A 27,674-nucleotide genomic window follows, 5' to 3' on the forward strand; every position below is an offset into this window, starting at 1 on the left:
GAAGTAAGAGGGAAGAAAGAAAATCATGTCCAGGACACAGGGGAAAAGACAGGACAGGTAGCATCATCCAGCTGTGAAACCATAACCCAAAGCTTGCAAGAACTTAATACTGTAACAAGCCAAAAAGTAAGGGATCCACTTCTACCACTATTTTCCACACTCATGTAAAACTGAAGGAACTCTTCTGAAGATAATGACTTTATACCTATCAAAAACCACTGGGAAAAGAGAATGGAGCTAATAACATTAATTACTAGAAGTATGGGGCATAAAACCCTGTATTTTTTTAGCACAAAATGGTATTTTAGCATTGTGAATTTTATTAGAAACAAATCCTGTTTACGGAAAGATTTAGTAAATGTTCCTTGTATTAAAAAATCATTGCCTTTCATGTGCTCACCTCAGGAAAGCATAACTACACTGAAGTTCATGCAGCTCTCAATTCTATAGAGCTACTGAGAAATAAATTTGCTTCAGATCAGTATGAGTAACTCTGGAAGTAAAATGAAATGCAAGGTGAAACAAACCTATCTACTTTTTCATATATTACTCTGAAATTAGCTAATTTTTTGTTTATTCTGTATGTATTCTGTATGTACAAAAGAGGTGAAGGTTCCCTACAACTTTCATGCTTTAGCAATGTTATGTAGGTTATGCAGCAGAAATTTCAAGAAGGAAAAAGAGCACAGAAGGGCTTCAACAGCTTTCAACCAGCACCTTTTCCAATTTTCTAACTGGACACAATTACACACTTCATACTAGTCAGTTATAACCAGAGAAAACAAGGAAGGCCCGAGTCTGTTTGTGCATTACTTGTCCATCATGTTGAGAATCATTTCACAAGTCATTTGTTTCCTGTCCTCTTGGCACCACTGTTTCTATTCTGTCTACAACAGGAACAATCTCACTGGTACAATGTTCATGTTTCACAGTGGAGACACCCTGGGACAACTCCATGTCAACTTTGGAAAAAAAAATTAAAAATTGTGATGATTAACCAGAAAAACACATATTTCCATTAATTTAACAAATAGGCAGTTTAGTTTAGTGGACAAAATACTGCCAGTATATAACAACAGTGTATCTTTTATCTTACAGTTTATTTGAAGAATGAATATATGTTATGTTAAATATTAACATTCCAAGCCATGTTAGTGAGTAGTACCCACAGTATTCTTATCAGAGGAAAACTAAGCATTATTTAACTGGAAATTTAATTCTCATATACATGCATTCTCTTTTTTAATTATTAGTAACAGCAAATCATTGACAGCACCAGTCACACAAGAAATCTTTTGTAAAGCCACATACAGAACTGCACAGGCCCCTGCACGTTGTGCAAGAAGTGAACAGTGATACATGTACTCACAAATGACAACTTTGAGAAAAAACCTTCTGAAACCACCACAGAAATTTCTAATATTTGTGTGAGTCAATAAATGGACTGAGTATTTTCATGAACAACATTATCTTAGCTCTAGAAAATCAAGCTTTCAGATGAAGGTATCTGCAAGATACCGAAAAACTGTTTGCACATAGAAAAACATTAATAAACTGCAAAATCTAATTATTGCAAAAACATAAACACTGCAGCTGTAACATTTCTTCCTAACCATACCATTACAGCCTCACCAGTGAAAATAGAAGTGTCAATGCTAATGTAAACTCAGCTGCTAATATATATTCATTAGATTCAGAAAAGCTCTATTTCTTCCTCTCACTATGTCAAATTTTATTTCAGTGTCACTGGCCAGAAATCAGTGTAGATATAATCTGATATACCAAAATGTAAGGTTTTAGGACACCTAGACCGTAGATATATCTCCATTCTTGTCTCTTATGCCAAAAAAATCACCTGAAGAATCCTATCAAGAAGACTACTATGGCTTTCAAACAGCATCTGGGAAGCAGAAGGGCAAAACATGACAGGATATTCTGGTCAGGATATTTTTTTGGCCCTGGTGGCAACCTCAAAAACATATGACCAGCTCTCACCCTGCAACAGTGCAGAAATTCAGCATTAGATCAAGCAGACAAAGGGAAGGCAGGATGCACGAGGATACAGGGCTCCTGCCCATGGACTGACCCGAGTATTGTATATTGTGCTTTGTCTAACTCAGCAGAAATGCATGCACATCAATGAAATTATGAGCAGACACCTCCTCTGGGTCAAACAGACTGTAAGGTGAAATTGCTAGAATATTACTATGCATGTGGTGACAGGCTAAAATGTGAAAGAACAAAAAAAATTACTTCATATGTTTTTGAAGTTGCAAACAAGATTAAACATAAATGATTGTATCGGGAGTGTACTAGTGTAACCCAGACAGAAAAGGCACTTCACTTACTACTGTGTAGTTCTTGCCAACAGGACATCAACTGACCAATTAGTCTATCATTTCAGCATGCCACAACCTGAACTTATTCACTTTCTGGGAATCTTAACCTCAGAGAAAAGATGAGGGAGCAGAAGAAAGAGATGGAAAGATATAAACTATGGGCCATCTTTTGGTTTATACTGAAGTTTACAAAACAAATGCTCAGTGCTCAAGAGCTATCCACAATGAGCAACACTAAGTAATTACAAGTGAGTTTGTGATTACACAGACATGGTGGACCGAGAGCTCTATAAACTGGCCCGATCACCTCTGCAGTACAGCAGAAGAATGACTCCAGTTACTTAAATCGGTAGCATTTTTATTATTATTTGATCACTATCTGCTCTGAGAGAAAGAAGATGAACAATTTCTTTATTAAGATGTGCGAGATCTTCTGTGATTAACATGCAATCTGAGTTCTGAAATTGAAATTTTCCATCCAGTCTATGTTAAAGTAGTATATTATAAATCATGAGCTCTTAAGAAAACTCACTATGGCTGAACACAGTAATGATGTGTTTCGACCTCCTTTATAAAGGCAAAGGGAATTTGTGAAAGGGAAAAGACAAACACATTTGCAAGCACTGCTAAGCACAGAGTTTAGGAATAGGTCTACAGGAGCAGGGGAACAGAAGTCCCAGAATGGGTACCTGAGTAATGACCCAACTCAGATGACAAGGATGTCAGACACACAGTAAAGACTATCCTGAAGTATTCTTCCATTATTAGCACTTAAATTAGCTTCATTGTGAAACAGTAATTAAACAGCAGGGGAGATTCACTGCCTTAGCCTTTTATTCTTGATTCTAATTTACATGATTAAATTCTAACTTATTCGCTGATTACCTTCTTGCTCAACACGCTTTGGGCTCTCACGGGTTTTATTTTTGCCCTTGCTTCTTTTTCTGGGTGTAGCAGTTTTTGCCCTCACCGATCCACAACTTTCAGCATGCTTATGCATATTATTCTGTTAGCATAATGAAGCATAAATATATGAATCAAATATTAATGTATGTAAGCAATTTAACACACACACAAAAAACAAATATGGTTCTGGCTGACAAATTTTGGAACGCTAAGTGAAAGGCTGACTTAGTTAACAACCTCCATAAAACTCCTGAAGATTTTCCAGAATACATATTAAAATTCTGCTTTAGAGGAACATTGCCATTTGGTGGGTATAAAATCAAATTTATCATTTTCTGGTTCCTGAATAAGCAATAAAGTTTTACATGTAAAATCTGTATGTGGAAAAAAGGTTACATTTACTTTAGAAGTGTGCATAGTTAACCCAAGACGAGAGATATGTTCTCACTGCATCTGGTTTTGAAGAAGTGAATAATAATTTCTTACTTTCCTTGCTGAACTGGTCCTAGCACTCTTTTACTTCAATTATCTTTCCAAGTTCTTTAATTTGTCTTAAAATTCACACCTCCACACTGCCTTTTTATTTGTTTTAAGATGACTACTGTATTAAACATTAGTAACTTCCAATACTGGATTGTACAAACCAACCCTGAAAATATGATGTGGCAGGTATTTTCTACCTAAACAGGAATACTATAAAGTTCTTTATTAATCCCCCAATGTGAGGTTTGGGAGAGAAAACAAACAAGTTGTGCTGGCTTAGCATTAAGGAGTTAACATTCCAGCCAGTATATTAGTTTTTACTCTCAGTCCTTTGTGACAATACAATCTGCAACACTTAGCTAAAGATAACTTCACTGAGATCCCTTAAAAGGAAGTATCTTACCCAGAGTGAATAGCCCTTACCACATTTAGGGCATTCATAAACTGCAGGCTTAATATTGGAATCATGGTGCTTCCTAAAGTGAAGACTGAGAAGCTGCTCCCGTTGAAAGCTTTTCCTGCAGCACAAGCAAGTGAAGGGTTTCTCACCTGTATGGGTTCGTTTATGTACAACTAAGCGTTATTCCTGAAACAAATGAAATATCTGTAATGAAACTATCCAGCTCTGTGACACGTGTTCAAAAAAAAAATCACAGGCACACAGAAAAGTGCAAGGATGTTGCACAGACTCCTTAATTATCCTCCACTGTAAGCAGATGCCGCAGAACACACTGGGATACTGCCCACTGACTCGGAGAAGGTCAGAGGTTTTCCTCCTAACTTTACCAAGGTTAGCAGAGAAAATAATCAGAATGGAGCAGTGGTATATTCCAACATATTGAGGCCAAAGCAGTGCTATCCTAAATGTATTCTTTAAAATAAAATTTTCAGTTCAGACTGAATTTATTCTGTGACACTGCTGAAAATCACATTCAGGTGCAAATATTATATTTTGTTCTCATCACAATGTCACTGGAAGTGATTGCTCTTACTTTATACTTCTAAGCAGTTCACATACAAAAGATTTATCAAGAAGATAGCTTCAGACTTTCCAGCATTTCAATTTAACTGTTTATTTGTGAACCATTTATCTTGCAAATAAATATAACTACATTGTTTTAGTTAGATTGCAGTCACGAAAGTTTTTATCTTAAGGTAAATACAACTGCAAAGCCAACCCTACCTTGCCAAGCTATCAATTGAATAAGCAAGTATTTTTCAGTGAATTTAAATACCTGCTTACATGCATAGCTGCACTGATCACATTTGAATCTTTTTTCATTTCTATGAGCCTTCTTGTGCTGAATAAAAGCATAGCGCTCATGAAAAACAGCTTCACAGTAACTGCATTTAATTGCCACTGCCACGTAGGAATGCAGATTTCTCAAGTGGATACCTGAACAGTTATTAAAAGCAATTAATTTTAATGGTTACTTTTTGATTTCCACAATTCTGAACAAGAGTTAGACTGTGCATAACCCTGAGTAATGCACACACTGTAGAGGAAAACACAAAAAAGAACCTTCTGTGCTCTCTGCAATAGGGGTAAAATCGCCAAATAGGCAACTTTTCAAATTAGTTTAAGATAACTAAAGTTGCAGCAAGATGTTGTAACTTTTCCAGAGAAATTAAGCAGTTATAAGCCTAAATCTTACTGACTTCAATGGAAATCATTTAACAGACCAAAACCTTTAAAAAACTCTGCCTGCTTTTGTTTATACACAAAAACTCATTTGAAAATGCTATCCAAGGTAGTATTTACCATATTAAAATGTAAAGTGCAAAAATACATGAACGAATAAATTGTATATATGTAAGTAACAATTCCACTTGTTACATTCAAATACTTAATAGACTTCAATGGGATCCTTATTTTAAATATAAATAGATGCTAAAGGCATCTTTGTATGTCTAAATAACTTTTTATTATAGCTTTTTAAGATATTTCTGGAAATAGTTTTTTTTTTATATCAGTCAGCTATATTGCCTCAAATACAGTAAATATGCTGTATTACTAATACACTGATTTACTAATAAAACTCTTATCTGTACAAAACCATTTTGTTGAAAAGAAGATTAATTTACATGTGAAATGTATGGCTAGGGACAACTTTACTGGTACTTGAAGCAAGTACTGTTCCAAACAAGAGTGGTTAAATTTAGTATATAACATTCCCAGAAAATCACAATGGCTTGTATTTCAAGAACTGCGGTTTGTAGAAGGAAAAATTTTAATTTATATTTTCAGATACAATTATACATTTTTATTTTCAGTATCAACCTGTATGTATATCAGTACTGTTTGATTCTGATGGCAAAGCAAAAAATTCCATTATCTGCATAAAGAATGAACTTACGCAGTGGTCTGTTCTTTGCATTCTGGGAAAAGACCCCAAGTAGCTAAGAGACATTTGGGTTTACTGTATCACCTTCAATGTTTCTTAAGTGTTATATAGCCAAAAAATAATCTTTGATATTGATGTAACAGAATTTAGAATTCTAAGAGTTTTGAATGCTTGAAGCTTAGTAAAAGAATTGTCTGCTGGACTGGTGAAGTCAAAAGTTAGCTTGTGCTTTACTAACTAATGCAATTACATGTATTTCTTTAAATTACAAGGACAATGCACTCAGCAACTAAGCACGCAGTACAATTTCAGATTAAGAGGTAAAAGCTGATTTGGTATATGCAAAAAATCATACGTACTAAACCATTCAATCTATTTGAAGTTCTTGTATAGCTAGATGCATATACACATTTCAGCTAGAGCTGAGAAAAAAACAGAATGTAAGAACTGAAATGGCTTTATAAGATTTGCCCATTTTCTGTGGCTCTGAGGCAGAAAACTTTTCAGTACAACCTGGACATACATTTTTGTGAGGTACCTTCTTACTGAAAAACAGAAGGTCACTATGCCACCGGTATTCTACCAAAAAAAAAGGGCTACTTTGCATTTTAAACAAATTAAAACATCAACCACAAGATGTCACCACATCTCCTTGCAGGAGGAACTTACCTGTAAAACAATATTTCCCATAGAAAAATTCTGCAATGATATGAAGTCATATATATTTTGTATCATTGTAAACAGTGAAAATTAGAGACTTCACCTCTAATTATCTCTACAGGAAAAAACTGAAAATTAAATATAAACTCACGCAAGTCACTTTTTTGTGCAATAAAGACACTACAATGTGGACACTGGTATTTTGGCACATTTTCTCCATGCTTCTGTAACATATGGATTTTCACAGTACCACTTTGAGTGAATTTGGCCTGGCAAACCCAACATTCATAGGGTTTTTCACCTATTAAAAAACATATTAAAATAACATATACTTAGAAACTCTACTTACCTGATACAAATTCAAAATTCCTAAATATCTCAATACCCATGTTCTAAGAGCAGCAGTCTTTGGACCAACCAAAATGTTACTATTAGTTGACAATGCACAAAAGGGCAAGTAAGTTCACGTAAGTTTACACAGCTGATTACAATGCAAAAAATTAGCTTCCAGAATATGCAAACTGATGAAGCATAAAGCCATTAATATTATTCTAAACTATTAATAATTATTTTTAATTAACTTATACTCTCTCTTGAGTATTTAATGTACAGAAATGCAGAATTATCCTCAAATGTGCCAGGAGAGAAAGTTTAACAGCTGTAACAACATCATGGTAAAAGTGATTCAACACCAGCCATTGATAATGGTGGAAGAGAAAGCCGTAAGTTATTTTCTTGCCGTTCTTCCCCAAGAAGTCACATCAGGTGTGAATATCATCAAAAATTACGACACTGCCAATTGACACAGTCTAGTAAGAGAGGAACAGCTAGAGCTGAGGACCCAACACAGATTCTGAACCAACTTCAGACTGGTTCTGTGCACTAAGTCCCTACCAGTCTGGAAAACTCTTGGACTTTTCTGTTTGGACTCTTCTGTTGGCTCTCTTTTAAGAAGAACTCGGTTTACTTGCACCAAACCGCCTCAAGATATAAGCCAAAGCATGATAAGTGGGGATATCTGGAAGACTTGATTCAAACCACACTCTCACTTCAAACTAAACCACTAATCATAACATACATCACATACCGCAATCATGCTAAGTAAAACCCTGAACTATATGATAGATACTAACTGCCTTCTCAGAAGGCATGCACATTACAGAGCCATGATCAGAATGTGTTGCTTTCATTGTCAAAACAATTTAATTCTTTGCTGACCAAATTCGTTACTCGTAATCTGGGGCCACAACAATGTCTATATTTTGAACAGACATTTTAAACTCTCACATCAGATATATCTCCACATAAAATTAACTAATTGAGAAATAAAAGTGCCAACTATATCCACAGAAAACAAGACAACACAAATGAAGTATTTTTCTAGTATAATAAAAGTTTAGGAAGAACATACAGACAGTAACTGCTAGCACTGCATAGCTTGACTTCCAACAGCCGTATCCAGAAAAGTGAAAGAGAACACTTTTTCAGGCACGTTTTTACTCAAAATCACAAATTAAATTAGTTCACTCTAACTCTATGAACGTTACGGGCCTAACGACATAGACTTGATCGTTACATCAGAGTCCTACCTGAATGAGTTACCATGTGCCTTTTCAGTTTATATGCATCTTTGCTAGCGTAACTGCAAAGGCCACAGGTATAAGGACGCTCGCCTGTGTGTGAGTATGGCGTTTCACTTTGCTTGCCTAGTATAAAAATAAGAATTTTTCTGCAGTAACATTTACATTAGGGATATAATCAATTAAAATATAAGAAATTTTACAAAATACATCTACTGCAATTTTTAATATTTCATCAGTCCCAGAATTAGTGCTCTCCTACCCCGCCTCTTTTTTCTTGTACAATAAGCCCACTGTGGGTTTAGGTAACATCTCTGCACTCTTTCCCCAGATGATCTTACTTCCATGTTTAGTGTGAACATAAACAAAAGGAGACATTTTATAATAGGAACATAAAAACTAGAATTTTAAAATCAGCTGAAAGGGATACCTACTACCTTCAGGGTACTTTGATATGCCAAACATAAAATTCTTTGAAAATACTGAGGAAAATAAATGAAATATCAAACTCATTAGCCAAAGCCTTTAGTCACCTTCAAGTCTTCAAGCGCTTTCATTGCGAAAGTTTCATTCTACTTTTTTTACTGTTCTTGTGATATGTTCACATAAATATTGTAGGTATGCAAACTAAAATTAGGAGTTACCTAATGATCAGTTCCTCCATTTATAAACATACTTAATTAATTCACTGGTAGATCCATTCAAACCTACATAAATAAACCTACACTTAAATAAAATTAAACATTCTAACCAATCTTTGCTATACAAAAGTAAAATCATATGCATGGTATTACTAGGGAGCTCCTTCAGCTCTTCTCATTCAGGTAGAGCTTACAGTAATATTTGTGAGAGCTCTGCAACAGCAATGAGTACTGAATACTTCCTTATCAAACCAAGGGAAAGAATAGGATACTTTAATATAAACTGACAAGGTTTTTAAAGATGCAAGCTATCCAAAATCTAATTAATAAGATAAGGTGCATGGAATAAAGTTCAGGCTTGCTTACAGCTTTAGATACGGGCACAGCACATAAAAAATTTAGATACCGAATATCCACTAAACTGTGACAGTGATTTAATCATAGGTACATGACTGAAAGCCTATTTTTTCCAAGTAAACCCTTAGGCAGCCTCTAACTTTTTTATTTCTAGATTAAGGAAATTTCAATCCTGTAAAAAACCCAAACATCATCAAGTGTATAAACACAATACATGAGCTTCATTGTAGACATTAGCCAGTCTTGTCCTGCAGGATATGGAATGAAGAATAAAGGAGGACCAAGTATGCTTTTGCAGGATCAAATTCACACAAACGTATTGCCTAGCAGCAAGTCTAGTATAATTAAAAAAACCCCACCCTTAAAATGTAACTAGTTTTAAAAATCTAAATAATTGTACAAATACTAATTTGAAGCAACTCATTTATAAATATTACTGCATGGACAAAGTAAGGATTCAGGGATTTCAGATTACTTGTTCCTTTTCTGAGGGGTGATGGGGATGAGAAGATGCGCATACAAATAAAATGCATGTCACTACAAAGCTTCAGTAATGAGCTATCTTGAAGTAGTACTGCAGTCACACAGTGGAGCAGTTCAACCCATCAGAGTGGTCCAAGGCCATTAGCAGAGCCTGGTGGTCTTTGCTTTGAGGCCACTGATTCCTGGGATGCAGCAGATCTCCTGACCTTTAGGGTCTCTGCAGTCCTCTTTCACAGTACTGAAGCATTACAGCAACCATGTCTTTGGCCATTCCTCCCAATTCAGAATGCATATATACACTCACATCACAAGCCAAGTATTAATACCGTAGCGTGACATCTGCAACTACCTCTATAATGTATTAAGTTGACCTCCTATAGAAATCTGACAATAATCAAGGATGATATAGTCAGTACAATATATACACAGGCAGGTCCCAATTTAGTAGAAACTTCTCAAGGTTGAAAATCTGCGCAAAAATGTTGTAACTTGATAGTGCATTAAAATCTTAGTATGTGAAAGCTTACAAATCCTCCCAAAAGATTCAGTAAGGCTGTACTTACTTCTACACAAGAATATTTACACAATGAACACTTGAAAGGTTTTTCGAAAGTATGCTTGTAACGCCTATGTCGTGAAAGCTCACCACTGGTCACAAATGCCATATCACAGTCACTGCATTTATAGGGTCTGGTCCCTGCAAGAATACACCGTTTCTTAGAATTTTATTTAACACCACAATAGTATGATTTGTCTGCTTTAAATCAACATATATTATTTTTTAATAGAACCTCTTCTGAGATTCTGAATCTTTATATCCAATAAAGGTACACTAAGTTTATTATAAACACTATTTATCAATTTTCTTCATATGATTATATATCAAAACTAACACATCACAAAAAATTCTATTATGTACACAGGAATCAGACACAAGTCAAAATTCAGTTGACAAAAATTTTTAGAATGGTATTTAACAAAATAAATGCATACACAGAGAGTTAATAACTACAAACTATGTCTTTTTAGAGTGGAACACCAAACAAAATCAGAGAAACTTCTGAGCACAAAATGATCACAGAATACAGCTTTAAGACAAAGTAATTTGCCTGTTAATTCAACTTTGCAGACAATATGTGAAATGAAGTATTTTCAGACGTTAGATACCTGTATGTACATTCACATGGTTACGCAGGAGAGCAGCTGTACGAAAAGCCTTAAGGCAGAGGTGACACACATGACGTTTCTCATCAGAATGGGTTTTCAGATGACGCTTAAGATTTGATATGCTGAGTGTGGTGAACGTGCACAAATCACAGCTTAAAACTGCTTTTTCTCCTGGGGGAACAAAGACATATTTAGATCGTGTAAGCCACAAAATAATGACTCCTTTTTAAAAAAATAGTACCAATTCCAATATAGTTCCTCTGCTTTCGGTAAAACTACTTCATACTTCTAAATAAAAGAACTTGAAAATACATTACAAAAAACCAAGCTGTCAGAAATTATTGTATCTATTTAAGACTTAAGTGATTTGCCCAAAAAATAGTGCCATGTGTTAAACATACAGTTTAGAACCTAATCCCAGGAAACCTAACTCCTAGCCTAGCTCTCACCTCCAAGACAGGAAGAAACTTTGTCTCTTGCTAACATCATTAAGACATGGTTTATCAAGGCACTTACAACCTGTGCAACACATATCTTGATGACAACTGTATAATTAGTACTCAGTAAGCTTGTTCAAAGATTTGAACATAGCGGGTTAAGCTATTCTCAGCTTTCCAGTAGTGCTGAATCCATAAAGTGTATGTAAAAAACATCATGATGTAAAAGCCTCTTTAAAATTATTAGTTGAATTTGAGGAAAAAAAGATCAATTCCTTGAAGAAATCACAGGATAAAATTATGCTTTTTGGATTACATAACATTTCCAAGTTCATGGCACAGCAGTAATGAATTTCTTTTGAGCTTAACAAGTTAAGAGTATATGTGCAACACTTTCAGTTTTGAAGAAGATTTGAAACTGTGAAATGGCAAATACGTCATATTTGAAGAGCCTTTCCAGAACAGTTGTCTCAGCTCCCAAGTGCACTCTCTGTAATGATTTTCATGCTGAGACCAAAATGTATTTTATACAATGCTTTATACCACACAGAGATGTGCAGCTAACACTTCAATAACAGCAAACAAAAACACTTTATTATTTATTCATTGTGGATTCATGCCCACACAAAAGAACATTGTTAGCTTTGTTAAAGCTGCTCAAATGTGCTTCCTATAAACGCAGTAACTAAAACAAGGACATTAACTATTTGTAAAATAGCCATACTTTAAACAACTTCAGCCAAGATACCTCAATATCCAGATACTATGAAACACACATTTACAGACTCTTCAACATTACTGATGTCATACAAATTTTACAGTATACAGTTTCTAGGGAAACAGTTGCTTATACATTCCCTTCTAAATCAATACTTCTCCAACATACGTTTTTAAATCTTACATCAGTCATTTTGTGTAACTTAGATATTGGGAGATAACTTGCTGACAGGCATTGATGCTTGCCCACTACCTTCAGCCAGCAACCTGGTATCACCCTAAGCTTATCCATAAACCCCTGAACAAGCATGTTTTGAAGCTGAATGAGGGAACTAAAAGACCAAGTAAATTACTAGGTTTATTCAAAGGCATTTTATACAGTACTCACTTTGAAATCTCCCTGGAGGTTTCAAATACCACATACTGTTCAAAATACGATTAATTTCTAAATGCCATCCAAAATGTCTCTCCTGAACACAACACAGATGACATCAGCCAGAACAAGTATCTTTTATCACTTATGGCTGAAGGATATTATTCCTTCTTCCAAATTTCCACAGAATGTTAGATTGAACCAAATCTAAACTTAACTAACACTGTGAATATTTAATATAAAATTTCAACCTCACTTCAAAATCTAACTTAACATATGTTATCTAAAAATGAACTACAGTTTATTAACTTTTTACCTTTTTTCTGATGTGGAGCACAAATCTGAAATTTTAGATTCTTGGGAAGTTGTTCTGAAGGGCTTGCATATTCCTGCACTTTGCCTTCACCGCATGAGTCTGACAAATCATCACTGGCTTTGCAGCTCTGGCTCTTTGTTTCCCCCAGAGTGAAAAGAACTTCCTTTCCTCCCTCCTCTTCAGATGGGGTCAGATGCTGGACCCGATTTTCAAACACATCATTATCCCTGTAAATCTATTTAAAAAAAAAAACATTTTACAACTTCCTTAATCAAAGGTAGTAGCTAGTGGCAAAACAACTGAGCTATCAACAAAACGCAAGTTGCTAATTCATTTTGATTTTTCAGCCTTAAAAGTGATGGGCAAAACTGCAACAAAAATTTTGCATTTAACACACAGCATCCTAACTGGGAAGTGAACAATTACTAAAACTGAGCCCTAACTCTTAAAAATTTTATATAAAATTTTAGAGCATCATTTTAAGATTACAGCACTGAGAACACAGTATCTTAATTTTTAAAAAATTTAATTTCGGTACATTTACCTTTTAAAAGAAAAGGACAAGAAAGTATGCTCTGTTTTTTACTAAACTAATATGGAACTTTTGCAGCCTAATTGTAATGCTTTCTTTGTCATGTGACAATTAACAAGACTGAGATACCTTTTGCATTAGATAAATATGACCATGCCTCAGAAATTATCTAGGGTGACAAGAGTTTTAAAAGAAAAATTATAAAACCAGTAGGATAAATACCAACGTTTGCATGTCCTTTTAATAAAATGCATTTCAAATGAGACCATATTACACATGCATCTTTAACAAGGACTACAGTATTGTACTAATTCAGAAGGGACATTGTCTAAAGCTACTTAAGAGATTTAGGCTGTCAAACCAAGCAGCACCAAACTGGTGAACTGAATTTAAAAAGTTGTCTGAATTTCAACAGGTTGGTCATCCTGAAAGGCTAAATTTTTGTCTTTTTAAACATGGGATGACATTATAAAAAAATGTACAAAGGATTAGATGCTTAAGTCCAACAAATTTGAACGCCTAGAAAAAGTAGTATTAGTCATAACCGAACCAGTGTGGTAGTACAAGCTAACAGCTAATGTATCACCATCTTCACCACATCCAGAACTTGTACCTCAACCAGTAGCATGTCTGGTGGTTTCTCTGTTGGCTTGCTTTCTGAACTCTCTGCTTGCCCTTTTTCTTGCAAAACGTTAATCTGCATCAGCCATAAATCATAAAACCCACAGACAGCCTCCCGCACACTTAGCGCCGTGCCTGCCGGCACACCCTGACCCTGCTGCTCCACCGGCCGCAGCACAACCGCCCCGGCCATGGCCACCCCCTTCTGCGGGAGGGCAGTTACCTGGCAGACTGCCCCCAAATCCTCTTCCCCTGCCGTCAGACACTGTCTGTAGTACCAGCAAGTGTTTTTCACTCTCTTCAGGAGACAGGCACCGCTCTGGGGGGAGACATGCCGCCGCCCGCACGTCGAATCCCGCACAATTGTCACTGGCACTGCTCCTCTCCTCTGCTCGGGTCATCCTGTCCCCGTCACACTCTTCTGTCCCCGCTTTTTTCTGCACCCCCGATTTAGACGAAAGGTTCCAGCAGCCCTAAGGCCCCGTACGCCGCTGAGTGAACCTGTTCAAAAGGCGAGGTTTAAAACAAGGCCAAGTGCCAGGCTTGCAGGCCCTGCCTCGCACTCCAGCCCCTGCCCCACGTCGCTGTCCTGCCCGCCCGGCGCCGCCGCCGCCTCACTGCCCCCCCTGCCCGCAGCCGCACTCCCAGCGCCGCCCGGCCGGCCCTCACCCCCCGGAACTCCCCCTGCTCCCCGGCCAGGGGCTCCCCCCGCGCCATCCCCTCACGGCCCCGCAGCGGGAAGGCTCCCACCTCCCGCCCGCCGCTGCGCTCCTCGGGCGGCGGCGGGCCCAGCCCCCGGGTTGCGGGTGGGCAGCGATCGTGGCCCGTGCGCTTGCGGCTCCCCCTCAGGCGAGGGCGGGCGGAGAAGGGGCTCGATGTGGAGGGGCCCCGTCCCTCGTGTGCACCGCGAGCTGGATGATGGCGCTCCCCCAGGGAGGAGTCTCCCCCTCAGCCGCAGCCGGGAGCGGGAAGCCCACTCGTGGGCAGCGTCTTCCGTGGGGGAGAGCTGGTTCCTCTCCTGGCAATTCCCGAAGAGGCTGACAGGGGCGAACCTCCCGAGGCCTGCCCGTGCCCGACGCTTAGCAAAGAGCCCTTCTGACAGCGGGAGCACGGCCAATCCGTGCGGCTAGGCAGCCGGGCCTCCTGTAAAAGCCGCCTGCCATTTTGTCACGCTCGAGTCCTAGATGAAGGTCTCTCGGTCTTAATTGTAGGCCCTTAACCTTCTGCTCCCACTTGGCTGGAGACCACGGGCTGAGCTCAACTGGTTTCCCCGCTTGCAAAACATTTGAAGTACTTCCCATGTTTCTCTCACGGAAACACTTCAGCCTGGGTGCCATGTCGCTGGAGTGCTGCTGAAGAGCTGGCTCACTGCTAGTGCCGCAGCATCTCTTACCCTGGGAGCTGAAGTATTTTACAAAATTGGCTGAAGTACATTTGCAGAAGCAGCAGAGTGATATATAAGCATCATTACACTATACTTTAGGCCAGGATTGGTTATTCAATGAGAACAAGAAGTTTTAGACTTAAGAGTTCTCCATAGACATTGTAAAAATGTCTTTGAGGTAACTTGTACAATTTGAGAGACTTAACATTTAATCTTGTGTACCCTTCTAGACTAGCAATTTCCAACCGTCAAACATTTTATAAGGCCCACTTACTATTAATACTCTATTGTACACTAGTGCAAAGGACAGATTTGGAGCTTTATCTCTAAATACCAGTTCAGTGTGTTGCAAAGTACAGTACATTGCAAAGCGACTATAGCCCAGCATGGTCCAGATCCTGCTAAACCACATACTGAACTTTAAACAAAACAAAACCCCTAACCAATTCATGGCTTTCCTTTCCTGTGTAACTCACCCATTAAAACTGGCATTTGTGAAATATCCTTAGCACAAAGTAGCAGCAAATGCCGCTGGCCTGTTTAGCTGTACTATTCCATCAGACGAGCTGGTGTTTTGCACAAAGCCAATATTATATGGTGTGTTTCTGAGCACAGTTAACACTGCTGGGTACCCAGGAACCATGTGTCCCCTTTTCCACTGAATTTGGCAGGGACATTATTACTATATCCGTGTTTTGGGTGTCTGAGATAGCAGGTGCTATACGGCACCATTGGAAAGGCCAGTGATTCTGATTACTGCAACGGATGTAGCCATGAAAAGTACATTGGCAGGGCCGCTGTAACAAGTTGTAAGAATGAAAAATTAAAACCTTCTCATCTCGAAAAACAATCTCATGACAAGCCTGATGTTAGGTCATTGACCTTACTGGGCCTTGTCCTTAGAGACAGTAAGTTCCTGTAACTCCCATAAATACCCTTGACAACAACAACTCCTATCCACAGATCTGCAGAATCTAAATGCAAAAGTAATACAATTTTTTTACATTCAATAACTGCAAATTAGTCATAGCTATTATGTTACTTGGAATCAACACAAATTCAGAGCAATTATTTAAGGTTGAATATGTATTCCAGCAATTTAGGGCTGATATTTTAGTTAGATACCGCATTATTCATCACCTACAGAATCTGTGGGCTCTCGAAACCAAAGAACAGGATGCAGAATATACAACATATTCATATAATTATGCTGCTGGTGACTGTAGCCAGAGATTATACTTCTTACACATTTCTGAATCTTTTCAAGTTGCTATGTATACTATGCAATTATGATAGTTGAAAGGCTCTGAGGAAAAAAGTTGTTACAATAATGTATCCTCCTTTAGGTCATTTTAATGAGTTTTTCTGCACTTAAACAGTCATCAGCATCCAAGAGCTGTCCTGCCTTGTACTTCTGCATTATTAATACCAGCACCATCCATGCAGCTACAGTTAAACATCTGTCACTATTTCCATTATAAACTGATATTTTCAAGGATTTATAACTCAAATGCAGAATAGCCCTCCAGTTCATTTTTGATGAATTTAAAGGAATCACTTGGATGAGCAGTCTACAAACTCAACCACTTTCTAATTACGTTTTGACACAATAGAGGTTAACAGCTCCATAATGGCTGTCATAGTCTATTGTGTACACAATGTCCAGTTACCAGTCTACCTACTGCATCAGCTATCTGTAATTGCACTCAAGCTTCTACCCAGTCCTCTAAAAGGTCTGTTTCTTTCTATCAGATCAACAGTCCGCATGAAAAATCTTTCATGAAAAGAATAAAGGACCTTTTTTTACTTTTTAACTCATATTTTGGACTGTAAACATACTCAGTATGAATATTGCTTGTTAGGATTATTTTATAAGAAATATAAAGAATTTAATGTAGGCACATTCTTTTGTGCTAAAGTAATGTTACATAAAGAAACAAAATCCACCCACAAAATTGCAGATACATTGCTGATAAGAATCTACCAGTGCGTGAAGGTGAATATATGGACAACTGAAATCCTAAATCAGCAGAGCAAGTTCTACCCTTGACTGCACTAAGGAAACACAGCAAACTTTGTTCTGATCTGCATCCTCCTCTGAGTACAAACAGCGCAGCTGACTTTTTTGATGAGTAAAATATTGGATTATCTGTTCAGATTGTCAGTCTTAAGTCTGACTAATGTCTTTTATAATATTTAAGATGCTTAATGCTTGTTAGATGGAGCTGACTTTTTGAAAGCTCCATTACCATGTAACATAAAGCATATTTGACCTTGAAGGTAGTTCAAAGTCTTCAGTTTCATTCCCTGCCTGTGTTTTAGAAAATCACTTTGGATGACTGCAGAGGCTGTAGAACCAGGCTTTACTGTCTATGCTTTGCACCTCCATCTTCCTATCATAGGTCCTAAACTACAATCCTCTGATGCTGACAGAAGGATTGCCATCAATTTAAATGGGCTTGGAATTAGGCCCAGAATAGATAACTATGTGAAGCAATAACAGTGTGATTTATTTACACATTTGACCTGTCCACAAAACTCAACGTAAATCAGGACTGTTGCAGTAGACTTGAAAGGAGGGGTAGAAAAAAAGAAAAAGAGAGACCAAAACAAAAAAGCCAGACAAATAAGCCCCAATTTAACCTCCAATGCTCACAATTGTTTCATTTATGATATTCAATCTTGTAGTTGAAAACTCCATTCTTCTCCAGAACATGACTTGTGTTAGTCTATGAGAAAACCCAGTCTATGTTGTGACTTATTTTGACAGCTTTAATATCATTTTCCACCTGGCATCTGGAAAGTTTTCCATTTTCACTTTCCTCCAATGTCTCACTTTTGTTTCCAAGTATATGTCGTATTCACACTGCACCTGTCATAGTGGTATCTATGTGCCTTAACACCGGTCTGAAAACATACACGCCTTTACTTCTGCTCTTACACCAGGGACAATTGCTACCTTCATCACCTGTTTTGTAGTGAGATATTGTCCCTCTTAATAATGACAGCAGTAGATAACCTCCTTCACACCATCACCTACCTCAGAGAAAGCGAGTATACTTTTGCAATCTCCTAATTCATGTGTCTCCTTTAAATATTGTTCAGTTTATGAAGCTGTAGTCACTAAATGATTGAAATCTTCCCACTGTACTTTCTGGTGCTGTTGTCAACTTGTTCTTTTAGTGTCCCACTTTCACACAGATGAAGCACTTCTTCAGAGACCTTAAAACCTTAATTAAAAAAAAAGAAAGCATGTCAGCTGATGAGTGAGATTAAAAAACCAAAAAGGATTATATTCTTTTGGATGCTGTTCTAAGCAACTGAAGGTTGCAGATTCAGAATTAACTTAGAGCTTCAGTGCTGGCCTGGAAGATTCTCAGGAGAAATTATACAGTCTGAATTTCAAAAAAGATACTGATCACTTGGAAAGAAGAATATTATTAAAATATTTTAGCTTTTTTTTTTCTTTTTTTGTTTTTCCCCCAGACAACCAGTTCTGAGATGGGAGCTGCAGTTTATTCTAGCAGACATCATTTAGGATTCAGATTTTACTCAGATTTCTTGCTCCCTAAAGAACACAATTCTCTGGTCGCCATCCCTACAGTCATATAAAAGCTGGTCAGATCTCAGATCCAGGAACTTCAGAATATACAGTCCTACTTGTTACCTTACTTATTCCCCAAAGCAAAGGGAAGATGGGAGCACAGCAAAGCAAAGACAGATGAAGTCATCCTGAAGGGTATTGATTGACTAGTGTCTAGCCCAGCTATAAATTACCACTTCTATTTCTCAGTGCAGAGAGGACGGTGAGGAGAGCTGCAGTACTCTCTCAGAGGCACAGCGCTTGCTTGGACTGTGCCGTTCATGCACAGTCAGCTAGATGTGGGCTGTGCCTAATGCTTGGGGAAAGCCTAGCTTTGCTCTCTCTCCAGTGCTAATCTTGACTTTGAGAAGTCAAATAATCTTTTAAATATGAGTGGTTCTTGTAGAAGAACCAAAGCAACTTCTATTAATTTAAAGGACTTAATGCTTTTGAGTATTGCGTATGCTTTTAAAATACTGCTCCATACTGTCAGTGATTATAATTATATAGCATGACAAAAAAGAAGGGCATAATAGAGTACAGATGTGGAATATATAAAAGGGGAAGTATTTAACATAAGCTTATTGGAGCTGAAAGTACCAGGGATGATTGATTGCTCAGACGCAAGTCAGGGAAGCGGTCTAAAAAATATTAACCATAATTGCAATTTATCTATTAACCATTTCATCTAACATCATGACATATTTAGAAACAATTCTGCCGTCCAGTAACGCTCCGTTTGCTGCTTGTGGCAAACAGCAGATCTGCATGCCTGGGTCTATTTGGGGGGATGTTTACTTGAGAAGCATATTACTTCTTCCATTTCAAAAGACATTAGCATGGTTATACAGTTAACTACACATCAGTGACTTCCACTGTTTTTACAGAATACTCTTTAATCCAAGAGATAGCAAAGAAAGTTTTAAAGAAAACTCCCCTTAGTTAGTTAGTAAAGGTTTCTGTTGCTGTTTGTGCAAGGGTCAAAGAGTTAAGTTTAAAAGGCAGAAAGTTTTCCTCTTGTTTTGACTAAACTGGAGGAAACATGCTAGAGCTGTGCAGAATTTGATTGCCAAACACAAAGTGAAGATACAAAGTGAGAAAAGATAGTAAAGGTTTAACCAACTGATGTAAGAAACAAACTCCAAGGATGCCCATGTTTCCTTGCTTTTATCACATTGTTAATCTTTAATCAGGAAAACAGTTCTGAGAAGAGCTCTTTGTGCACAGCTAAACAGGCAGCACTGCTTGGAAGTTAATAGGACCACCAGAGAATGAGACTATTAAATCATTGTCCTAATAAATCAATGAGTGCGGTGTACAACCCAAAGGAGTTCAAATTCTGCTTCCACGTGGATATGCAGCAAGTGCACATTAAACCTTGCAAAATCAGCAGTAAAGGGCTGGTGGGTTCAGAAGAGCAGTGGCTTCCCGTGTGATTTTCTTCTACCTCAAAGCACAAATCGGCATGGGCACTAAAGCTTCTGAGGAGCCTCTATCAAGCCTCTCAATTCAAAAATCCAAATAAATCTAAAATGGGCTACCACATTTAAGGGCATATTTCAAAACACTTATATTAGTGTGACTTTACTGACAGTGGGTGATTTACTCCTTGAGATTTGTCAGCAGAGATACCTTAAATCTTGGAGTCTTCCTCCCTGCTACAGTGATGAATCATCACCTAGACCAAAATGAGATAGCCCTATGCCTCTCCATCAGGACCAGGTAACAGAAATATGGTATAGCAGGCATAACTGTACATCTTGTATGCTCCTATAAGAATAAACAGAGTCAGCTTTCTAGTCTTCCTCTTCATAATCTTTTTGAACAGCAAGATGAGGAAGTACCTAGAAAGCAAATGAGAATAGCTAAGTGACTTGTGTTTTGTGAATAATGATTATTACTCTGTTCAGAGTTGCCTCTGCAAACTTAGTCTCTTGATCTGTCATTCATATCCTTCTTTTGTTCTGTCTTAACAGTTAGATCTCCTGGACAGAATGCATTTATGCTTTCACCCAAAATAACAAGGTACTTAGTGCTCTCGCAACACAAATACCTGAACTATACAATGTTAACAAGTGTGTTACTTGTTTTAGTTACAGAATGCAAGTTGGTTAGTATTCATTTATACATACTAGTTTAAGTTCGTGTATAAGAGGTTTCTCTTGAAGTAAACAGTATTCATGTGCATATGAATCATCCTGAATCAGTGAATTTGGAGACAGGTACAGACAGTCAACAGAAGCACGTACTGCAGAGTCAGAATTCTGTCTTCGTAACAGCATAAGAAAAAAGTATGATCCCCAGGGTCCAGCTGAACCCTTGACCTCTTTACTGAGTGTTGTTTGTAGCAGTAATCATACTTGTGGCACATGTCTGGTAGGAACCATGTACATCAACAAAACAAAAATGCTTTTACATTGAAAAAATCCCATTGTGGTCCACCCATGCTGCCTTCCTCCTATTAGAAAAGCGCTAAGCATGAGTGTACAGTAGGTAGGATTTCACCTGGTCTGTTAACACTTACAGCAGGGCTTTCCAGTAAACACAGGATATATTACAGAGGTAACTATTTTTCTGTAATGTTGATTTTCCTACAGCAGTCAGGTTCAAGAACCAAAAGGTATGTAGTGCTTGACATAGGCAGATTTGCCTTCTGACCTTTAGATGTAGCCTAGCTTTTATCTCTGCACAATCAGCTTCTCTATCCTGTTGTTGCTTCCAGTGTTACAAAATGCTTGAAACATTCATCAAAGCTATTTTCCTAGGAAAAATATAGAACAAACCTTGCTTGAAACAGACAACATGGTTCAGCCCAAGTTGGTGCTTTTGTGTTGCTGTCAAAGTAGAAAACAGGTTATAGTACATGTTTTTCATTTCAAATAAGAACATAGTATTTGCATTACAGTAATCTAAAGAAGACCCAGCAAGGACTATCTGTGGCACAAATATAAAGATGAGAAGAGATAATGATCTTGTCTAATTAGATTTTAAACTCCTCCAGCCAGGAACTATCTACCAAAACTAGGAAGAATCACAAGAACAGAGGGAAATTGGCATTATCACCTCCCAACCCCCTTCCCATGGAGAGGATAAAGGCTTGGGGATGTAAAGGTCCATGTCCAAAGTCAAATGGGGAAATCCATAGCAGAGGAAGAAGCAGAACCTAAACCTTCTGCATCTGCACCCACAATTACTGGTTAGAGCCATCCTTCTTAAAGAAATCGGCTCAGGAAGGGTATAGAGAACTGTGTCCAGTGGGTCAGACTGCATGTAGTAAGGGATAAAAGTGATGAGAGACAAAAAGTAACTGGAAGTATTTAAATAAATGAGAAGAAACACATTGCCAGTCAGGTAGACAGAGCTGTGTTACCCTGACATGACAAGTGACAACAGAGTGCTGCTAGCAAGTGAAGGATCGCAGAGAAATAATGAACAGCATGCAAAAGGAAGGAACAAGAAGAGACAGGGTTGTCTCATCCTAGAAAAAAATAAACCAGTTTAAATTTTAAAAAGTGCTGCCATGTAATTTCTTAAGGCCTGAGCAGGACCCTAGTTATCAGCAGGAAGCCAGAAGAATGCTCTTGAACAAGAGGTTGAAACATCTCCTGCTGTTTGAACCTGTGCAGGGATTTGTCATTTACCCCTCCACAGGTAAGAAGCAGGGAGCCCCTGACAGCTGCAAACACACAGCTCCGTGGTAAACAGATTTCGCTCCAGCAAGGGTTACCATTTTTATTTGCAAAGCTGAATCTCGGTGCCATCTGGGCTTTGTGTGACTGAGCAGAGCAGATGCTACATAGGTGAAGGGAAACACACAACCTTATGCTGACTGTTTTCCACTCTGTTTAGTACAGTTTGTCCCCTTCTCTCCTGGCTGTGGTTCTGCTGCGCATCCAGCCAAAAAAATGCAGTAACCATGCAAAAATTATTGTCATGTTCTTATCAACCTTTTGCTGGCTAAGGTAAAGTCAGTTGAAGTCTGGTGGGCCCAAACTCTCCATGTGCCTATTAGACCTTATGCAGTAGATGAGAAGATCTCCCAAGCTCATGCTTAACAGGGTTACGCATACTCGGCCACTGGTCCAATACCAGTGGCTACAGAGCCCATTACTCAGATATTCACACTGATCCCTGATATGGATTTTATGAAAGAGAGGACACTGTTCCTGTGAGGAAGAGTCCCCAAATTAGAGTTGCGGCTCGAGAAATAGCTCTAAAAGAGCAACTACTTATCAGGGTTAAAATTACATGAATCAATCCCATCTCCAGAGCTAATGAGCTGGTGAGAGGGAAGGAACAGTGGATAACATATTGTTCAGAGCCACTAACTGAGCAAAGCCCATTAATGGGGAGCCACTTGCTGCTCTGCATGTGGGGTGCTGTCTCCCACTTTAGATTCAGTTGCGAAATCAGAGTCCAAACAATGTGTCTTATGTTTCTGAGAAGGGTCACTAGTGTGACAGGAGGAAATTAAACCTCAGTATCCTTCATAGGCGATGCGTGGATGTGCCACAGTACCACCCAAGCTAAGACTCCAGTTTCTAATCCATACAAGAGAAAATGAAAAAGAGAACCAAAAAGAGTAAACGGTTTCTCTACCAAAGCAGAGTAACAACAAGCAAGAAACCAGTCTGCTTGTGATACCATGTCAGCCTAGGCATGGACTGTGACACAGACAGGACTTTCCCTAAAATACAACCCAAGATTGATCACTCAAGCTGATACTAAACATCAAAGGTTGGTGGCTTCCATCAGAGAGCATAAACACACATTAATACATGTTCCTTTCCGCTGAGATTTACTTGTTTTGAGAAGTTTTAGCATGTCTGTTGTCAAGATGAAAATGCTGGACAGGCTAATGAAAGTGGAATCTAATCACAATAAATCTGGGTATTTTTTTTCTCTTTCTCTTCCTCTGCCATCAGAGTGAGCCACTTGAAGACAGGCAAAAACGTTACATCGCCTTAGTGATCCACAAATGCTACCTCTTACAATCTGCCCAGGACAAATAGTGTAGCATTCAGAGTTGGAGAGAAGGAAGTAAGAAGGGAAGCACTGTGCTCCCAGTTTGCTGCTCCCTGTTCTGCCTGAGAGGCTCAGTCTCACAGTTCACACGATGTCCAAGGAAAGGAGTGTACAGCATGTGTGGCCAGAGCCCCCAGACCTCCTGCAGCTCGGTCAGTGCCCCTAAGAAAAGGGGCTGCAAGGAGGAGATATTCCACAGGGCTGTTCAGGGTCTGTCACTTGACACAGTCAGACCCTTCTGCAACTGCCGGCAATTTGCATTGTTCACGTTTTCTTCTGGAAATTGAGGGAGCAGTCCCTGCCCTGGTTTCTGTGAGTTGTATGCTTGCAAGGGCTGCCCTTGGTTCTGGGCAAATTGGGCATCCAGTCCAGCAGCAATTGCAGTATGCTCAGCTGAGTACAACTTCATAGCAAAAATAACAATCAGGAAACAGTGTTCTTCCTTCAGTAGAATAGCTCATAGAATCTTAAAAAAAAAAGCGCTACAATTTTATAACAAAAAACCCAAGTGACAAACTCTTTGGAGGTGACAATATGTAGGATAATTAGCAATGGGAGGGGAGTAGAATTTCTGAGTATTATTATATGCTATTAACAACTTTCAGATCTCATTGAGAGTGCTTTGTTGCACCTCGGTTTGTAGTGATGAGTTAAGCTTTCTTATGACACTTCTTCTAAGCATCTAAGAAGCTTTACATTTATTGCATTGAGTTCCAGTAAGTCAGTAAAAGTCAAAGTGCTCAGAACCTCTATTTTGAACATTCTGAATAGTGTCCATCAAAGCAAACATCCTGAAAACACTCCTTTCAAGACACTTGTTGAACACTATCATCTCGAAATGTCAGATTCACACTCATTTAAATAATTTGACAGCTTCCAAAAAGACACCTGATGATCATCACATTCAAGTGTCAAGAAGCACAGAGAAAAAATGCCAAAAATGTTCAATACTAAGAAAATGTATCAGCTATTAGAGTATTACAATAGAGTTAGTGCTAAAAAAGATTTCTCATTTAAATGGAAAATAAAATTTACATTCAAGACTATTTCTTTTTTTTTTTTTTTGAGACCTTACGTTACCGCCACACCACCTCTCACGTTTCTCACTAGTGAGATCTTCCAGCAAACTGAATGCAAAAGGCAGACACGTACATGGCAAATGGGAGTACACACTGGTATAGGGTGAACACCTCAAGACCACTGTAACTGAGCCATTGGAGGTGCTACTTCTGTTTTTTTTTTTCTGTGGGAGACACTGGGAGTTATGAGAATTCAGTATCTTCAGATTAAACCTTTAATGCCGTCTGTTGGGTATCAAAAAGCTGAATCTCTAAATGAGAAGATTCTTGAAAAAAATCTTGGCCCTGATTTGCATATGCTCCAGTTATTTCATTGCACCAAATACTATGCATGTTTTATATAGGGGCTTGAGGCTTACTGTGTGTTTGTGATAAGCTTTGAGATCCTTTGATGGGAGGTGTTACCTAAATACAAGTAATTTGATGCTTAAGTGTCTAGAATTCCCAGTGGACATCTGCACTCGAGCCCTGCTGCCATCACAAATGAAAAACATTTGGAATCCTTAATGTGATTTTTAATGGACATATGTTCATAACACAGTGCCACCAATTTGGCATATTTAGTGTCTTCTCAAGAGAAGCCCACAGTTTGTATAGCAAGATTGTGGGAGGTTAGGATTGCAGTGTGAGAAAATTTGCACAACACCTGCCTGACTATAATTTAATTGGCAGAAACTAATGCTCCGGGTTTAGGGATTTTTTCCTCCACTCAAAACTAAAGAGACACTAGGACTAATCCTGCTGTCTTACACTGTCAGCTTTAAGCTTTTATTCTGACTTTACTTGTGCTGCAATATGATCGTTTTCTGGTCCATTTTCTTTTTTCTGACAACCGAAGCATTGCTGGTTTACTCTCAGTTGTTATTTCTATGTATAATGACTTATCTGGCCAGCAGGAAGGACTCAGTATTTTTGTACTTCACTGAAAGAGGGATCTGCTTAGTATTACTGAAGATTATGCCCCATTTTATTTTTAATGAAGTACTTAATGATACGTTTTAAAAGGAAAACAGTTGGCCAAAATATTTCTGATCAGCTCCACCAGAAACACAATATGTGGACTCCAAAGACAAACACCACTGCTGTTGTTATTAAGTTGTCTTTGATTTTACCTTTGCTTACAGCAGAGCCCCATCTGGAGCAGTCTTTAGCACCTCTTATCCTACCAGATTTTTGTTTTCCTTTTCAGGAATGTTTGGCCTTGCAGTGCATCAAGGACAGCCCTTCTTACTTCACTATTTTCTTCCCTTTGCGTTTACAAAACATAATAAAAAGCTTTGCAGGAGAGATAGAGGATACAGTCCCAGAGGAAGCGTTCCTGCAGTGCGAGATTCAGCTCTGCCTTATTTTAGACTGTCAGGGCAGGAAGGCGAGCTGCAATCCTGGTCCATGCTGCTCTGCCAGACGTGACTTTTCAGGGATTGCAAGTCACCACTGGATGCCTCAGTGAAAGCCTTGCAGGAAACATCCTGCTGACTGCACAAACCCGAGCAGGTGGCAGGTTATGAACATGCTTTATATAGGATACTCACACCAGTTTTGTTGCTTTAAAGAACTCCCTGAAACTTAGCAGGGATTCCCAGATTTCCTGTCCTGCAAACTACCATTGACAGTATTTTACATGCATGGTTGAAACCCCTTCAATATAAAAAGTGACAGGTTGGCATGAAAGCATCGCCTCCATCCAGGCCCCAGATGCTTTGCTGGGACTGGTTGTAAGTGGAGTGAGATAAAATGGCAGCAGGGTTATTTCCGCAGTTTTATTTGCCTGAAATACTTCAGTCTTCACACACCCGGACTGCATGGACAAGTGGATGTGGGGGTCAGCCTTTCTTTATGGACATGATGGACTAAAATAGTGTAGGGGAAAGACTTGAAAGACAGGCAGGCAGGAACAGTGTTAGAGGCAGAACCTCAAAATGTCTGAGGTCACACTCTCACTATCAGAATTATAAGAGTAGTAGTGGCTGTTAGTATCATATACTGCCACAACAGATACAGATATGTGCACTTGTCTGTATATGTACATATGTATACAGTGCATCTCACACATAACAGTGTGCAGCCACATTCCTGTGCAGTTTTGTGCATTTCCTTTGAGTACTAATTTAAAGGTGGGTTAATATTTTATGACCCACATAGGGCTCTCGGTAAAATAAAACATAACATTTGAGGGAGGGGGTTAATCACCAAGACAGTTGCTGATATGCCTCTTCTGAGGTTGTAGCAATAGAGAATAATTGTTCAGTTTGCCTAAAGCAAGCCATAAGCAAAAACTTCCTCTCCTGCACTGAAGGAAACCCAACATTCAGATTTACATTGCCTTTTGGTTTTTTTCAGAATTGCACGGACGAAAATAAGGCCTCTAGGCAGGTGTATGTAGTGGTTATTCAGGCCTGTCAGTGCTCACTGTTGAACTTTATCCCCGGATCAGGCAATGTTCCCAAGGTGAGTAAACACACCTTGGACGAGCCTCCACTTCACAGCCAACTAGCGATCATCTGCCTACTGATGTGCCAACTGCCTCTGCCTGGAGGACCCCCGTGTTCCCTGTTCCAGATACTCTTTGTACTCAACCTTTCCCACACGCCGAGAAGTTATGACGCTTTTGGTTTCAAAGCCAAAACGGATCAAAGTTTGGTTAAA

At 38.6% G+C, this 27,674-nt stretch overlaps 1 protein-coding gene across 1 annotated transcript; it reads right to left on the reverse strand.

Annotated features, from left to right (window-relative positions):
- Positions 1-837: 837 nt before the first annotated feature.
- On the reverse strand, positions 838-14,150 carry CTCFL (CCCTC-binding factor like). Its single transcript, XM_074920605.1, is given in 10 exon segments — positions 838-962; positions 3,225-3,345; positions 4,132-4,314; positions 4,964-5,124; positions 6,885-7,034; positions 8,323-8,439; positions 10,354-10,491; positions 10,962-11,132; positions 12,805-13,000; positions 13,944-14,150. Coding segments are annotated over 10 exon segments (1,569 nt in total).
- Positions 14,151-27,674: the final 13,524 nt, after the last annotated feature.

This window comes from Athene noctua, chromosome 16 (assembly GCF_965140245.1).
Source record: "Athene noctua chromosome 16, bAthNoc1.hap1.1, whole genome shotgun sequence".
Lineage (NCBI taxonomy): Eukaryota > Metazoa > Chordata > Aves > Strigiformes > Strigidae > Athene > Athene noctua.